The 17,245-nt window shown below is 40.6% G+C and overlaps 1 protein-coding gene across 2 annotated transcripts in view; it reads right to left on the bottom strand.

Moving 5' to 3' along the window:
• LOC106963444 (Down syndrome cell adhesion molecule-like protein 1 homolog) overlaps positions 1-17,245 on the bottom strand; it is a 119,702-nt gene that overhangs the window by 24,596 nt on the left and 77,861 nt on the right. For both annotated transcript variants that reach the window (XM_015058352.1, XM_015058351.1), the window contains exons 7-18: positions 16,797-17,096; positions 13,532-13,674; positions 13,254-13,383; positions 9,593-9,871; positions 8,498-8,626; positions 8,205-8,384; positions 6,729-6,934; positions 5,730-5,826; positions 5,478-5,606; positions 5,205-5,372; positions 4,977-5,047; positions 3,915-4,155 (exon numbers count right to left, since the gene is read on the bottom strand). In XM_015058352.1, the coding sequence (XP_014913838.1) occupies positions 3,915-4,155; positions 4,977-5,047; positions 5,205-5,372; positions 5,478-5,606; positions 5,730-5,826; positions 6,729-6,934; positions 8,205-8,384; positions 8,498-8,626; positions 9,593-9,871; positions 13,254-13,383; positions 13,532-13,674; positions 16,797-17,096 (2,073 nt within the window). The remainder of the gene's footprint in view (positions 1-3,914; positions 4,156-4,976; positions 5,048-5,204; positions 5,373-5,477; positions 5,607-5,729; positions 5,827-6,728; positions 6,935-8,204; positions 8,385-8,497; positions 8,627-9,592; positions 9,872-13,253; positions 13,384-13,531; positions 13,675-16,796; positions 17,097-17,245) is intronic.

Raw genomic sequence — 17,245 nt, 5'->3', positions numbered from 1 at the left:
ACAGAGTAGTGACTTATAAAACCACAACAACAAAACCCCGCCATGCTTCTGCTTTGATGTATAGGATCATCTCTCTTTCTCCTCACAAGCCCCACTCTGTCTCTTCTAGCCCAGGTGTCTTTGGTATTGGCTGCAACTGACCACCAGCCATTCAGGCTTTGAATTACTCCCACTGTTGAAGATGAACAGAAGTCAACTTGTGAGAGGAGTAAGGACAGGAAGAGAGGAAGAGAGTTGACTAAAAGACAGCATGCAATCAAAGAAGGAGACGGTGCCAAGTCCACCAGAGAATTTCTCTGCAGCTGGTGGAGAGAGTAAAGGAAGTGAGGAGGGGGGAGGATGGAGGAAGGGAGGCAGAAATAAACGAAGGCTAGAAAACAAAAACAGAGCTTTGCATTAATAGATCTTTGAAGCTAATGATAAATAATGAGGATGCATCAAAAGATAGCCCAATATCCATATTTAGACCTTGCACAGAGGCAAAGTAAGAATTAGAATGCAGGCAAAGAAAGTAGACGCCTAAAAACATCTAAGATGTGGCTTTTGCTTAGCTGCTCAACAGATTCATACGTCTGTTAGAATGATTAGAAGGAACAAAACAAGAAGAAGTGCAGATTTTTTTTTTTTTTTGGAAAACCCTGCTAATATATTGAAGGCCATTGTGGTCTAAATCCACAATAAGGACTAGATGGGGAAAAGAGACAGAATATAAATGGAGGAATTGAGGAGGAGAGTTAAAAGCAAAGGGGGTGAAAGATGAAAAGAGGGAGCAGAGAGACAAAGCACTCAGCTGTGGATAATTACAGCAGGAAGCCAGGAGAGGGAAAGAGAGAAAGACAGACAGAGAGACAAGCTAATTATAATTATTTTTAGTATGCTTGTTGGTATCATTATTATCATAATGGCCATCAATATCACTGTCGCCAGGGTTACAACCACAGGAAGGAACCAGGAGGGCTATGTCTCCTCTGGACCAATGAGGCTCAGCAACTGTGGACAATTATGCGACGCATGTGTTTGTGTGTACTCAAACGTTTTGTGCGTGACAAAGAAATCTGAGAATTGGATTAAAAATAAATGGAAATATATAGTGCTCTATATCATTCAGAGCAAATCCACGAGTATAAATAAAACCATCAAAAATTGTCTCCTTTGAAGCCTGAAAAAAAACAAAACATTGTTTTCTTTATGCATTCATGTGATTAGGGCTGAAACGATTCATCGAGTAACTCGAGTAACTCGATTACAAAAAATCCTCGAGGAAATTTATCTGCCTCGAAGCTTCGCTAAATTTATTGTATTGTAATAAGCAATGCTGTTAAATACGCAGCACACTGGTCTAGCCGGAGGGTTTTTGTGTTGCACAACGCTACCACTTCCGTTAGCGCCTGGAGCACATGTGCTAAGTTTGTAGCTATGGAGGTAACCGGAGAATGCTCAGAAGGAGAACCCCGAAAGCGACAAAAAATGTCAAAAGTTTGGGAACATTTTAGGCTAAACAGAAAGGACAACACAGCGCAATGCATCCACTGCAAAGCAGAATTGGCGTACCACAACAGCACGACATCAATGTTGCAGCATCTGAAGAGAAAACACCCGCTACATGCATCCAACTCGTACACGGTTGCCAACAGGTAACGTTTATGTTCTCTTTGCTAACTACGTTGTGTGATAATCTGCCATGTTATAGATGTAAATTGAGGCACATTATTTTGCTAACGTTACATCTACCGCTTAAACATAGCGGTTACTTAACCGGGTGTAGTGTAAATTGTATGTGAGGGTGGAACTGAGAGAAATTATGCAGGACTTAATGTAAGTTTGTTAATAAAAATACGCAGCAACAGATTACAGGCATAAGCTGAAAAGCATTTATTTATTTATTATTTATTAAGCTGGAGTATAGACATTTTTATAAGCATATTTGTGAGCCTGCCACTTTATTATTTGAATATAATTTAATATCTTAGTATAACTTTTCTTCAGGTTAAAGCAAACTACTGTTACAAGTAAACTTTCTGAACTACAAACATTTAACTGTTAGGGATGCTCAAAAAGGAGATATTGGACTGATCTGGACTAACTGGTGTTATTGCAGATTTGCCATTAGTTTATTTTATAAATTTTTTTTATCCGATTACTCGATTAATCGTAAGAATAATCGATAGATTACTCGATTACTAAAATATTCGTTTACAACAGCCCTACATGTGATGTTGCTTTTGTGGTTAAGAAAATATAATAAGCTTGTAATGGTAGATTCCTGACAATGACATATATTACAGTTTGGTTGTTTTGTAATGTTTTCAGGTATAAAATGTGGGACATTTTGTGAGTAAATTGTCTTTTTTAGCCAATAATTTTAAGTCATTTTCTATATTTCACTCTTTCTCTGCTCTTAGCTGGGCCATCTTTGGTAAAATGCTTCGGACAGACCATCAATCATTCAAACTGTAAGCACTCTATTTAATACTAGTATAACATTTAATTTACTGAAAACAGCAAAGCTGTAATATAGATGCAAAGCTGTATTAAGACAGAAAGAACATGAGTCTACCGTCTCTCATCTTCCTGTCTTGTTTTATACGAAGTCTAAGTAGATCAATGAGTTTTTACTCCCAAAATATCAATGTCAGTCTTTTTATGTGGCCAGGCAGAGTTAATATGAGCTGCTTTATTTCACATGATTGACTGTGTGTGTCTTTTATGTACTCATGTTCTTGTTTTAGTTGTGTGCTTTGTGCATTTTTGCATGGTTGCTTTTGTTGCTAGAAACTTAAAGAAAAAGTCAGTTTTACATTCTTTTAATAGACAATAAAAAGTCTTGTCTTATCTAATCTGAAACCCTATTTGAGATACTCTATCCAGCTTCTATTTGCAGTTTTAGTGGTGCCAGTGTCGGTTCTTCTGATCAGGATTGTGAAGAACTTAGTGTTTGAATGTACATTTAAAAGTGTTAGCACACACAAAATAGTGGCATCATGACATCTGTTTGCAGAAATACCAAAAATAAAAGTGACATCTGTGACGTTAAACAGTCTCCTTGGGGTTCGATCCTCGCCATAAATTCAGAATACTACTTTTATGAAGATATGTTTTTGATGACGGAAGCAAAACACTCCGAACTGGTTCTCTGGCTGTGGAAAATCAAGAACAGGCTCTTGCATCAGTCAAGGTTTAGCACTGTTACCGCTTTTGAGAATGACCTCAAATAAGGTGCAAGAAAGAATGTTAATGGATTAATGGAATGTTAATTTGATCAAATTTCTTGAACTATTGCACTAAAAGAAGCATTTTTAATGAGTCTATGCACAACAATCACAAGAATGGTTGGAATGTGCTATTGACAATGACACTTGCATACCTGACACACACATAAAAGATTTTCCAATGCTGTCCCCAACTGTGTAAAACCAGAAAACATGCCTTAGCAGCTCATTTAATCATTTGTTCACTCACTCAGAAATATTCTGTTTACCCCTCAGTAGTCAGGGGGCACAACAGCTTCTCCACATGTATTTACTGAGATCACTCAGTTTCCTGCAACGCACTATGCTGTGTCTTTGAGACTATCTGTGTCCTTGGTGCAGAAGCATTTGAATTCTAGCAGCACAGCATTTGTTGTTGGATAGAGAAGACGAGAGAGAATATAACAATTGTGGACTGCAAATCAGAGAACTTGACTTGACAGAGATTATTGTATGAAGAGAAAGCTAAAACAAGGGCAAAAAAATTGCAGTATATGTAGATCAGAGAAAAAAAAAGAAGAGAGGAGGTGATGAGATTCATAGTGCTGGCAGGTTAATGTTTATAATGATCCATGTTGCTTAACTTGTTTTACTACTGCTGCTCAACAAGAGATCTGAATCTCTATGATGAAACCTGATGTGCGTTATGTTTGTGGTCAACCTTACCATCCTCCAGTGTTGTTGCATTGATCTCTGAACTAGAAGGTCCTGTGCCTGCTCTGTTGAAGGCCTGGACAACCACACCGTACTGAGCAAACTTCTTCAGGTTGTCCAGGGTGTAGACCTCACTGTCCCCAGTGGCTTTCATCTCAACGATGCTGTACTGGCCGTTGCTGCCAGGGCCGTTCTCTCTGTACCCGATCTGGTAACCGCGGATAACCCCGTTCTGTAGCTCCTTTCTTGGAGCCTGCAGAGAAATGTAGCAAGAACAAAAAAAAAGTGTGTTTGTTAGTTATGGCATTTGGTGCCTCCAGCTGCTATTGGAAAATGATTTTGTCTGGTGCAGTGAGACCGAGATATTATAAAGGTTGGTGCTTTGAGCTTGCAACAAAGACACTTCTTGACTTGATCCATTTTGCAAAATGAATGCATCAACATACCCCTACTAATGCTACATTTGGTAACTTAACATTGAAAAGCAACTTTAACATAAAAAATCCTAACACTGGCATCCTGTGAATCAGACAAAAGATTTTACAGTTCTGGTGTTAGTTTTATAAATCATGACTTATGGCTCAGCACCACATTACAATAAAGATCTGTTGTTGTTGTATTAACTTTCCTGACCTCTCAGTCAGGTCTTCTGGTTCTGGGTTAGGGTTAGAACCAGGACCAAAGCAGCATTCAGCTTCTATGCACCACAAATCTGGAAAAAACTTCCAGAAAACTGCAAAATAGCTGAAAGACTGAGTTCCTCCAAATCAAGACTAAAAACTCACCTGTTTAGAGATACTTTGTACCATAAAAATGAAACGCTGATCAACATACTCGACGCGTATTGATGAATTTGATAATTTCACTTGCCAAAATGTAATGTTTGTCACTGGTTTCTCAATTGTCGACTGCATGTTGTTTTTGTGACTTTTTAATTTTCATTTTTGTGTTTTATGAAGTGCACATTTCAGGATTTTGTTGAAATAAACTTGATCGATTGATTAACTGAATAGAGAAGCTTGCTTACAGGAGCAAAACTATTAAGAAAGCAAGGCACATGTCGCATAAACTTGCCTTCCAGGTCACGCGGATACTTTGAGAGGTGACCGGCTGAAGGACGACATCCATTGGAGGACCATCAGGCTCTGTGCAGTGAGAGACAGAAAGTCAAAGTCTGCGTCATTAATTCCCATTAAAACACAGTTTAGGGTTTTACTACTTCTGCTACATCTTGTTTTAAAAAATAAAAAATTCGAACTAACATAAATGCAAAAGTAAAGATAATGCCGTTCAGAAACCTACGTGCTTCTTCGGTGCTGATGGTGAGCTCTTTACTGGCCTCGCTCTTGCCTATCGCGTTGTACGAGAACATACGGATACTGTAGACGGACGCAGGGTGGAGGTCTACTATGTTGGCCTGATTGTTTGTGGGAGATATGTTTCGAGTGGCATGCTTCAGCTCCCAAGTATCTGTCAGAACGAAAAATGAAATAAATTTAATTTCAGTAACCAACAGTTACTGTTAAATTTAAAAAAATGCTCCGTTTTGTCAACAAGCAGTCTAGTTGAAGTTACCCGTCTTGTTTTTGTATTCAATGTCATAGGAGGTGATGACGCTATTCCCATCAAATCTTTGTGTCCATCGGAGATTCATGCTACGATCTTTTACTTCTCGCACTTCCAGCTCTGGCGGGTCTGGAGGCTCTGGGAAATTTAAGGAGAATTTAAGAACAAAATAACACAAACACACCAACTGGTGCAACCAAAAGCGGGGAAGTGTTGGCAACAGTTTTTAATTTATGTGAAAATATTGACTTGAACGAATACCTTGCACAGTGAGCTGGATAAGGCCTCGTCCTTCTCCATAAGAGTTGATGGCATGACAGGAGAAGAAGACTGAATCTTCACGCTCTGCTGGCTTCAGCTGCAGAGAGAAATGCAGAAAGAGAAACGTCAAAGAGACAAAACGACCCGTTCACACGACTGGAATGTTGTGTTGGGAGTCTTCATGACGGTTTCTTCTGTTTCCGTTGCGCGTTTGTTAGAGACCTCTTAGGTGACACTGCATCACAACATCAGCTGAAATTATCAAGTCGTTGATGCCTGTCGTACATTTTGATTCACAATTTGCCATCCAGCTACTAGATCAAAGTTTCGAAGTTATGATGAATTATTTTCTAATTCTTAATTCATAATCCTTAAAGAACCCAACACAATATCAACCCACTGTCTAATAATTATTAAATACCTCTCTTCTCTTTACTGACGTTACCAATAATGCGAGTAGTGATTGTTTTAAAAATGTACTTCCAGTAGTTCTGTTTTTGTTGTTGTTTAGATGCAATTACTTTATTCAGAACAACCTGAATCCAGTTTGCTGTTATGGTACATTACAAGAAGATTGGTAACATTAAACTAAAAAGCAATATTAGTTAGGTGAAAAAACAGCAATATATCTATAAATTCAAGATTAAATATCTTTTTATACTAATACTGTGTGAACTGTATATAATTTTACATCTTTGAGATATTCGGGTGTGACTGGTCAGACACTCAGAGGCACTAGTATGCATTCTGATAGTTTAGGGGACTTTCACGAGGCACCACTAAGATTCACTATGTGTAGCCCAGCAAAGCAGACCTTCACCAGTTCACCGGTCCCACCAAGGTAAAACCTCTAAATAAAAACATATGTGGACAACAGGAAACGTGAAAAAAAAATTAAATAAGAGAAAGCTATTTGTCAAAGATGCGAGTAAAAAAAACAAACACACAGTTGTCTGATTTCACCAGCTAGACGCTCTGCTGTAAACAAATGTGTTTTACCTTGAGAGTAGACAACACCTCGTCTGTCTTTTCGTTGGGGCTTGTGGTTATGGAGTACCGGGGGTTGCGTTCTGGGTCAATCACCGTGTCACCCCTTTCCCAACGGATGATGATGGGCCATTCTCCTCTGGCTGTGCAGTTCAGCTCCTTCACATGACCCTTCTTGGCCATGGTGGTGTTGGGGTGACTGGTGATCATTGCTGGGACTAATGGGAGAGAGGAAATCGAGTGTAAGATGAAAGGAAGGTGTGGGCAAATGGGTAGAAGCAAAGGAAATCACTAAACAGATAGGGATGCTGGATGACAGTCAGAGATAAAGGAGGAACGAAAGAAAAGTCAAGAGTAAGTGGATACTAAGCAGAATTTAAGTGAAAAGAGAGAAGTGAAGGAGTGGAGAGAGAGGTGGCAGAGAAAGGAGGAGCTCAGAGTAACAGAGTTCCAATGCATTAGAGCAATGAAGAGCTGTGGTCATTGAGGTAAAGTCAATAAACCTCCTTTCTCATTCTCCAATAGTTAACATAAGGGGAGTAAGTGAATGAAGAGGCAAAACGATACACTCCACCTTTCGTGTACGATACACAAATCCCTCACATACTCAATCTTCTAAGTCCAACACTCTCTCTCACACACACACACACACACACCCACACACACACACACACACGCGCGCGCGCACAGTATCGATCCGACGAGGGTTCTGCTGTTTTGTTTTCATCACTTATTCATCCCACTCGCCGTCTTTTCCGCTTTTCCCTCTTCTCCGCTGAGCGAAACAGACAGAATTGAGGGAGGCAGAGGAGGGGAACGGTTTAATCAATAACACTAACACGAGAAGGAGAAAGGAGTGCACCGGAGAGAGCGGGGCAGCCCCGTGGATAGAAAAACATGTTGAGAGCAGTAGATGCAGTTATCTGCACCTTGTTTTACTGGATTGTGTGCGCGAGTGTCAAAAGCTGCCAGATATCAAGCTTAACGTCTCTCTTGCGAGAACAGCTGAATTGCAAGATCAATGCGCTGCAAGTTACGGAATACATTAGCCTTGGATGGTGCTGTACATGACAGTAATAACCTTTGTTTTTTTGGATTTATGAATGTGCGCACATATACTGTTTCCTTTTCATTTTTACACAGGGCTTGGAGGTTCCTGACAGGCAGAGCGGGATAGAGTCATTGATTACAGATAACGATCAAGCTCAAAGTCTTTTTGGCTGTCTCAACACAGATCCCATGAGTCAAAAGATCAATGGCTCAGTTATCGTCTCACTGTCTATCACAGGTTTGCAGACAACCTGCTCTTTTTTTCCCCCCCTCTGCTAATCGTCACCTTTGCTTCATCAATCCGAAAGTACCGCGAGCTAATTTATTGGCTTGACCTGGTTAGTGAGTGCAAGGATGCTAAAAAAGCAAAATCGGAGCATCCTAAATGTTCCATCTCCACTCCTACCTCGTTTCCCCTGTGTGCGTTTGTATACTCACTCTTAACAGTGAGGACCATACTCTTGCTGATGTCCGAGCCCACGCCATTGGAGGCCTGACAGAGGTAGAAACCTCGATCTTCCTCCAGGACATGTCTGATCAGCAGGGAGCCATTAGTCATGATCTGAATGCGGCCAGTCAGAGGAACCGGGTGGTACTGCTGTGGGTTTCCAATCCCAGCTGGACAAAAAGGGGAGAGCCAAACGGGGAACTTTATTGTGAAGTATTTTTCAGATGAACGTTGACAGAAGAATATGACACATGCACATCGGTGTGACAAGAGGTTTGTGTACCTAAAGCTCCTCTGGCGTGCTTCCACATGACCTTAGGAGGAGGGTATCCGTCAACAGAACAGTTCAAGATTGCCGATTTGCCATAGATGCCATCCTGGTTGTTGGGCTGCACAACAAATCGTGGAGGGACTGGAAAAATCATGAAGAAAAATTTACTTCAGTACAAGTCAAAAGCCAGTTAATTTCAATTCAGGTGAGTGTCAAAACTTTTGCCTTGAGTGTATTTGAGATTCTGTGCGAGTCACAAACACCATCATCTGCATTCATGCGCATAGGCTAAAAATAAAACTTGGCTATTTTCTTTTAACGTACTGCAAATTTCCCAGCTGCTTTCAGAGATGAGAAGTGAGGATGAGCCAGTTGTTGCAGGCCTGTTTTTACTGTGATTACAAGCTGATTTCATCCATGTACATGTATGTAGGACTGTTTAAATATCAAATGATTTTCCGTGTTGCTCGGCTTACAACACGGATGGCCTTCATCTGATCTGAAAATGTAGAAATTTAAAAGTGAATTCAAAACCTTGAAAACATGAGCGGTTTTACACGACGGAAATCCTTATGCTGACTCTGTTGGGAGTATCGACGCGCTACACCTTGATCTTGGAGGCCGAGATCACTCTGGCCACCATCTGTTGTAATGGATACATGAATGCTTGTAAGTGTAGTTTACTCCACTTCAAAAATTTTAACAATAATATTAGTATTTGGTGTGATGTGTGGCTCCACGAACTCACAATTTATGTGTGAAAGACATTAAGGCCAATGATTTAAAAAACCCCAAAAAACTCTAATTTATTCCAGATTTATTGTTTCTTTTTATTTCATCATTTATAAAAGGGAATTGGCAGTTATTTTACATTGATTTTAAATACTTACAAGATTTACAATTAATCTTTTTCACAACTAAAAGTGACTATACGAGGTAAAAACTGTTTTATTACAGACACATCCACGTTAGAGATGTTAAGATTAATCTCTTATCAGCCACAGGGTGAATAGCTGTTTGCGATGTTTTTTATTTCCCAGCTCTCCTGAAGCTAATTTTCTAATTATACCCAATATTTTTGTACTTCTAGCCCTCTCCTTTGCTTACCTGTAACTGTGAGCTGCCTCTCTGTACTGACAGTAGCAGCGTCGTTGCTGGCGATGCAGGTGTAGTTGCCGTTGTGTTTGAGCGACACTTTGGAGATCTGCAGTGAACTCATGAACTCCTTTGTGTCGATGGTGATCCCCGAGGAGGGCACGATCTCCTGGCCGTCCTTACGCCAGGTGATTCGTATGGGCATGTCTCCAGATGACACCACGCAGGCGATGTACATCAATTTACCGATGGAGGTTGGGGGAAAGTCAAACGGCTGGATCAGCGGGGGGACTAAAAGGGTCAGAGACAGAATAAATGAAAGAGAAAAGCCGAGGTAAAGGAATGAGAAGGATTTAGTTGAAGAAAAAGAGGAGGTGCAATAAAAAGGGAAAAAAGTCCTCTTCTTCTGACAACATCATTAATATGTCTCTTTCTCTGTTAATAAAGTAATCTAATACTAATGATGTTCTGTGTCCATCTTCTTGCCCTGATATCTTACAGATTAAACACTTCCATAGGCAAAAGTTGGGCAACTAACCCACTGCACCCTCCACAGTGGCCCTCACCAACTCCTCGACTCCAACCCACCCTGCCCTGCTCAAGCCAACCCATAATAGCTGCTCTAATTAGAGCACCATCCATAGGGGAGAAAAACCGTGTTGGCATGGATACCAGCTGAGGTGATGCTGATGATTTGAAGAGGGGGATGACGATGGGGGCTAGGTTCTCTGTGTTTCAGCAGAGACATCTGGGAGATTTTATCTGGGCCTCATTAACATTCATCTAATTAAATCAGAGGCATGATGGGCACAAATTCAAATAAACACATACCTGCATCAACAAACAGCAAGACGCGTGTGCATATGCACACACAAACAAGTGGTAGCCTGCTCCTAAACTTAACGTGCAGAGCAAAACAAGGAAGCAACAAAAATCTCACACGTCGAAGAGAACGAACACAACCCACACTCACACTTCACAACTTCCTGGAACAAACATGTTGTTCTGTTGCAGCTAAGGACAGCACGTAACATTAGGAAGAAAACAAAATATTCACAACACATACTTTTCATTTATACCAACGCGTGCAACGAATGAGGGGCACACACACTCGCAAAACTTATACAATAGAACTCCTGCTCTCTTCAATTGCCGAGTGGCTGAGAGCTTGCACTTGGCCTCTCTGCCCCCTAATCAGGGGTCATTAGAGGGAATGCACACAGCTTTCCTTTTTTCTTCTCATTCTGTTTCACTAAAACAGTCCTGCTTCCAACCATTCCAATAATCACTCTGTTTATAGCACTAAACCAAAGTAGATTAAAAAGGATCATAATTCCTCTTCACTGATTTGTTCTTTGTCACTGCTGTGAATGATAATCCCAACAACCAACCTGATTGACAAATCCTTGATAAAGCATTATGAAGTAGAAAGAACTTCAAGCATCCTGGAGCAGCACTGATTAACATATTCAAAGATGGCTTAACCTGAGACTGCGTTGAAGACAAGCACAGAACTGATTGCAAGTTGCCTCAGAGCCAAAGACAAAAGTGCACCATAACATAAAAGGTGAATGAAAGGTTTCAGCAGGCGGATCTGAGACTGTTGATCGTTTATCAAGTGAACAAGACTGAAGGACAATAATGATTCTTTTTCTAACTTCGCTCGGTGTTTCACTACGGGAATGGCCTCAGCGTGACCCAACTACGGAAGCTCCAATGACATCACGTCTGTCCGCGACAGACAGGTTGAGCCGTGACCGTGGCTCCACCCACCATCCAATATCACGGCCAACCTACCCCTCTCAACTCATTCTCGCTTTCTTCCCGTGTGAAGAACTACAACAAAGCTCCCTCAGCACATTCAGGCTAGCTTGGCTCTGCTTAACCGTTCTTAGGCGTTCCGTAAAGGAAGACGTCGCTGAAGGCAGTACCAGGACAGACCTGGACAGTGCTGGGTAAGTGGCTTTCTTTTTTTTCCGTTTGAAGCAGCTATCGCGTCGAGGCAGGCTGCTTTTATAGCTACTGTTTTAATTAACAGAGTAACTGTTGGCTAAGCTAACACGTAAAGGTGGGCTTGGTAGCTGCTTAGCGGTACATCGCTAGCATAAACAGTTGGTAAAGTTCAGCTAATGTGTCACGGTGAGCGGATTTTATCTTCAGTTTTATAGCTAGCGTATTACGACGAACTAATAAGCTTTCGGCATGGCTACGGCTCCCGCCCCCACCAAAGGGTCGGAACAGCGGATAAAGAGGGTGTATCCCGCTCGTGCCCTGCGTCATGCGGGGCCGTTATTTCGGGCAGGGACCCGCACCCTATGTGCATCGTTTGTATGGGCGCTAAACACGCTCAGGCGTCGCTGGCTGACCCTCAGGGGTACCAGCACTGCTCGTCGATGCCAGAAAAAAATCCTGGAAAGGCGGCTAAGAGTAGCTGTAGCCAACAGCCAGGACCCGTGCCTCTCATCTTCAGCTGTTGCGGCGGGTGAAATGCATCAACCGCGAGCCTCTAAGAGCTGGGCGGACATGATGGAGGAAGAGTCCTCGCCCATGCCCCCTCTGTTTGAGGGTCTCATGGGGAACGGGGAACTCCAAACAGGCTTGGAAGAAACGGAGGACAATAATTGATTTCAGAGGAACATTCTTTTTTTGACAATTCATTGGTGAAGGTAAAGTTAAATGAATAAACTCCAGAAAGCTGAAGCAAATTTGATGGGGTTTTCTGTTCCATACGATGCATTGTGAGGCTTTCAAGTGCTTAAAAATTACACATAAGTAATTACGTGTAGGCATTGTGTAAAATATTGTAAAACAAAACGATGCTATTAAATGTATATATTACATGTCATGTATGCATATATATGACATGTCATGCAAAATCAAATTTTTTAGCCCTTAAATAAAAATTTTAATTTGTTGTCCTCTCCCAGTGGAATGCTGATATATTTACATTCTTTTTGAGTCATAGTTTTCAGTCTGTTCATTTTTCTCCATTACATTTTCTTGTCTATTACATCAGTGCATTTGTTGTGCAAATGCTAAACAAGGGTATGGAATTCCGGCTAATCAGTTTTGCGAATCTCTTTCTTTACTTCATTTAAGTACATATAAAATGCTGTAAGATTGCAAAGGTAAACTGTCTTTGTACTTATGATGGGATTTGTCACATTAAACACATTGGAAACACAGCTCTAGTAGTGCATACATAGAAGTTGCAGCTAGAGTCACAATTATTCACACCGTTCCAAGAGAAGAAATATATTTTTTGAACAACTTATAACTATCCTCACATGAAAGTATTCACCACTCATGAGTATGTCACTTGAAAGTTCCAATAATCAAACTTAGCAGATAATTTAACTTCCCATGACTGTCAGAATCAACCAAATCAAACATCTGATTTAAAAATTAAGATGCTAACAAAAAATTATTTAGGATGCTACCTAAATGTAGCAGTGTCTAGACAACAAAATATTGTACTTATGTGTAGCAGCACATTGCATTTTGCACATCCAAATGGTCTATCCGAACTCCAACTGGATCACGTGTTCAAGCATAGATCATGTACAACCGAGGAAGTGTCCAGTTGTAGCGACAGACAACGTTCCACACCTCCTTTCAGTAAGTCAGAACCTGTGAAACAGTTATGTTCTGTAGCGTCATCTCTGTAACTGACCTTTGACGGTGACATAAATGGTTTGTGTGATGAATAGCTGTGGCTGGATCAGCACGCTGCACACATAGGCGCCCTCGTCCATGCCTTTCTGAACGTCGCTGAGCTTAAGCGTCCCATTCTCAAACACCACCTGGAGAAGTATCATGAATGTATTAGCATGCACTGATACGTCATCAATACATAGAGAAGAGTATGCTTTTGGAGTGTAGGAAAAATAAAAATAATTCCCTCATTTGTGTTGCATGCGTCGTGTTTTACGAGTTTAAAGTGGACCTCACCTGACGATGGTTGTCAGGCAGCAGAATTCCCTCCTTGTACCAGTTAATCGAGTAATAAGGATACCCAATTACTCTGCAGTTTATGAAAGTGTTTCTTCCTGCCACCGCTGTAATATTCTTCATAGGCCTAATCCTCGGAGGCCCTGATTTGGAGAAAGAGATAAATACAGATATGTGGGGAAAGAAAGAGAGGCACAATCAGAGAAAGAAAAAGAAAGAGGGGGAAAAAGAAGATCATTAGTTTATGGTGCCAATAGCAGGTCTTGGAATTTTGGGAATAATGCCGAAAGGGGAGGTGGAAAAGGAAGGGAGTTGGAGAGAGGGGAAAAAGACAGAAGTCAGAGAAAAAAAAAAGTATATAGAGGTTTAGAAAGAGATGGTGGTTTAAGACATCTTATGATTTTCAGGTAAAATGGCATTTTAATTCTGCAGCTGTATCGGAATACCTGAAGAAGGGTTATTCTAAAATATATCGCATAAAATTGTTATGAGAAGTGCCTGTTCCTCTATATCTACATAGATCAGAAGAAAGATTATCAATAAAGCTCGTATTTTTCTCATACTGGAGGGGAGATGAGATTTTATTTGAAGCTCATCATCAACAAAAACGGGAACTGACTATTAACTACAAAGACAATAAGCGAATGTAGGAAAACTTACATGTTTGTTTGTTTTTTCAAGTTTGTTTAAATATTTCTGGATTATTTGAAGGAAGTGGATCTATATCTATGCCTAAGAATAACAGTCTGTTAATCTTTGGTGACTGATTGGTCCTGAAAGGTGAGATACCTCCACAGCAACTGACAAAACAATTTTCAACATCTCGTATATTATTTTTTGTGACTCCCTGTTTTCAATGCACTGTTTCTCTTGAAAATACCAAAGTATATTTTCTGTGCTGTTTTATTGTCCATCTATGACTAATGTTATAAAAATACACAAGAATGAATTCTATGAAATTTGCTGGAGTCATCATCAAAGGAAAAAGTCACAAAATACTGTGATATATCTACAATAGTAAAAAAAAGTGCCCATGTTGAGCAAAATGCTTTTTAAAAAAAAAAAAAAAAAAAAAAAAACTTAATTTGACAGAAAACGTTTAGCATTTTTGGCAGCAATTGAGAGCCATCTCTCAGTCATTCGTCACTTCGTCTTTGACCTTCTCATCATTGTTCATCTTGTTTTTGCTTCTTCTGACACCCTCTCCTATACCCCTGCCATCTTTTGGTCTCATATTTTTTCTCTCCCTTTCCTCCTTCTCTCAGCATGTTCTGAGCTTTGAAGTCACAACTCTGACGAGTCAAAGATGTATTATTCAGGAGCTCCGTCACATATACGCACACACGGGCCCGTGCGAGCGCACACACTCGAGCTTAACATAAATGTGTTTTCGGCTACGTCTGTACGTTTCTGTGAAACTTGGTTGCTCAGTGAAAAGGATACTTTGAATAAAGCAGAATCATAGTGAGTGGGAAAGCATATTAGCATGATTGGGCTTTGTGAAGTCTGGTCGTAAGTATGGGTGTCAATGTATGTGTGGCCGCGCCATTTCTGACAGTTTGTGTAGCATGGATGACTAAAACTCTGGCACTGGAGCTCATTCTCACTTCAATAATCTTTCTGACATGTTTGCTTAGAGCAGACTTGCATGTCACAACTATACATATCAACGAAAGGACCAAGAAAAGAGACTGAGAGAAATTGAGAGAGAGAGACTGAGAGGGTGATGCAGCTTTGTCCATTGGCGTCATCCCATATCAGTGTCATCCCAGACAACAGTAACTTCACCCCTTCTGTCAGCAGAGTTTACAATCAGCTGCTCCACTTATAAGAAGCTGTCCTCTTTTAGTTTCATTCAATTTTCCTCGAGTACTTAATCATTTGTTTCCTTCTCATCTTGGGTTTCATGGGTGAATTTTCGATAGAGGCTTCTTAAATTGCTATGACTAGATGTATAGCTAATGTACAGTCTGCTTTTAAGTCATTTGAAGAATACATATGTGAGTAGTATGTGTACATGTGCATAGTGTGTATGCACCATTTTCTCATGTTACACACACAAACACACAGTGTAATGTACTTTATTGAGGCATAATTGTGAAGCAAAATGAGCCAGCACATTGTAAAAATATTTTTCACCGCAGCTAAAATTGCAAGTCCTTTGGGACTTTAACATATTTTCACACAACAAATTTCCACAAATTTGTGAAGTTCATAATTAGTTGATTCAATGTCAATGCATTCTCTTCCATGAGCTATAAATATCTGTAGCTCCACCAGGATTATCATTGTCCTCTTGGCTGCTTCTGTGATCCGTGCTGTCGTTCTGTAGCTTAGCGGTGTACATTGGCCGTATGTGTCTGAAATGTAACGTTTAAATCGGGCCTTAACATCCAACCTGAACTAAATAACTAATCAGAGGCCTGAGACCAAAGGTAGTTTAAAATTAATCCTGATCTCTGATTTTGCACTCTGCTGGTTTGTTAGTGTAACATCGTTTTTAGCTTTTGTTTTACATATTCCAGCTCAATTTTCTCACTTGTTGTGAATGCAGGGTGAACCAAGTGCAAATCTTCTGGGATATGTGATCGGGGCCCAACAGGATGGAGCCATGTGCACATGTACAGGCTAATAAACTTCTGCACCTTTCTTTCTTTCCTCACCAGGGTAACCTACTTTCTCTTCTATTTATACTATTAAAGCAGATTAACAAATCTTTATATTGTGCATTCTTGTTTAGATTTATCTGTGTTGTATGCTTATTAAAAATGCACCAAAGAAGCCCCAGCTCGATCATCAACCATATAACTTTAGCCCGACACGTACTGAATTTTGGGCTAAACTCCACGAAAAAGATTTGCAGTTCTGTCACTCTCTCCATTTTCTGATGTTGGATTAAACAGTGCTTATATGATGATTTAAAGTGTTTGTTCAAACAGATAGGTTGTGGAGGTATCTTAGTTTGAATTACGTATTCATCAACACTACTGTGACATATATATGTTCAGAGGTTTTGATTACATAAAAAAAAAGACAAAAAAGATTTCTTGTTTCTTCTGGAAGAAGAAACAAATCAAATTTTAGAAAGATGGTGAACAAAAATAAAAAGGTATGAAAACTAAAACTATAAAGAAGAGAAAAGACTCGCATACAGAGACAGAAATAGAGTAATAGGAGGGTACAGTAGAGGTTATTGGTCAGGGTAGGGAGGGGGTCAGGCTATGGGAAGCCTCTGTATGACTGATATTGAAAAGTAGACAGGCACCTCTTACGTTTATGCGCGCTTGGTACTCAGCACTACCAGCCGAGTTTCGTGCGGCGCACCGATACACTCCTCCATCACGAATCTGCGGGCTGCTGACGTTGACAAAGCTAACGGTGCTCCCGTCGGAGAGCGTGTACTGGCTGGATCTCACGCGCGACAGATCCCGAGCCACGGGCTCATCGTCCAGGGTCCAGGTGATGGTAGGCGGAGGGGCTCCTTTGGCAGCACACATCAGGGAAAACGGCTCACCAGGGACCACCACTCGTTCACTGAAGGAGGCGACAATACGGGGCGTACCATCTACGAAAAAACAATCATTAGGCAAAAATATAAGAAATAGGAAATCACCCAACAGCGGGTCTCGGTACTTTATTCCAGCTCCCATTTCTTCTAGGCCCTCAAAACACTTTGCCTGAACCATGAAGCAATTAGAAGAAAGTGCTTTGTGC

The sequence above is a fragment of the Poecilia latipinna genome, unplaced genomic scaffold, assembly GCF_001443285.1.
Source record: "Poecilia latipinna isolate Pla-1442-1.1 unplaced genomic scaffold, P_latipinna-1.0 Scaffold1535, whole genome shotgun sequence".
In the NCBI taxonomy this organism is placed as follows: Eukaryota; Metazoa; Chordata; class Actinopteri; order Cyprinodontiformes; family Poeciliidae; genus Poecilia; species Poecilia latipinna.
This window is presented reverse-complemented; position numbering and strand designations above follow the sequence as displayed.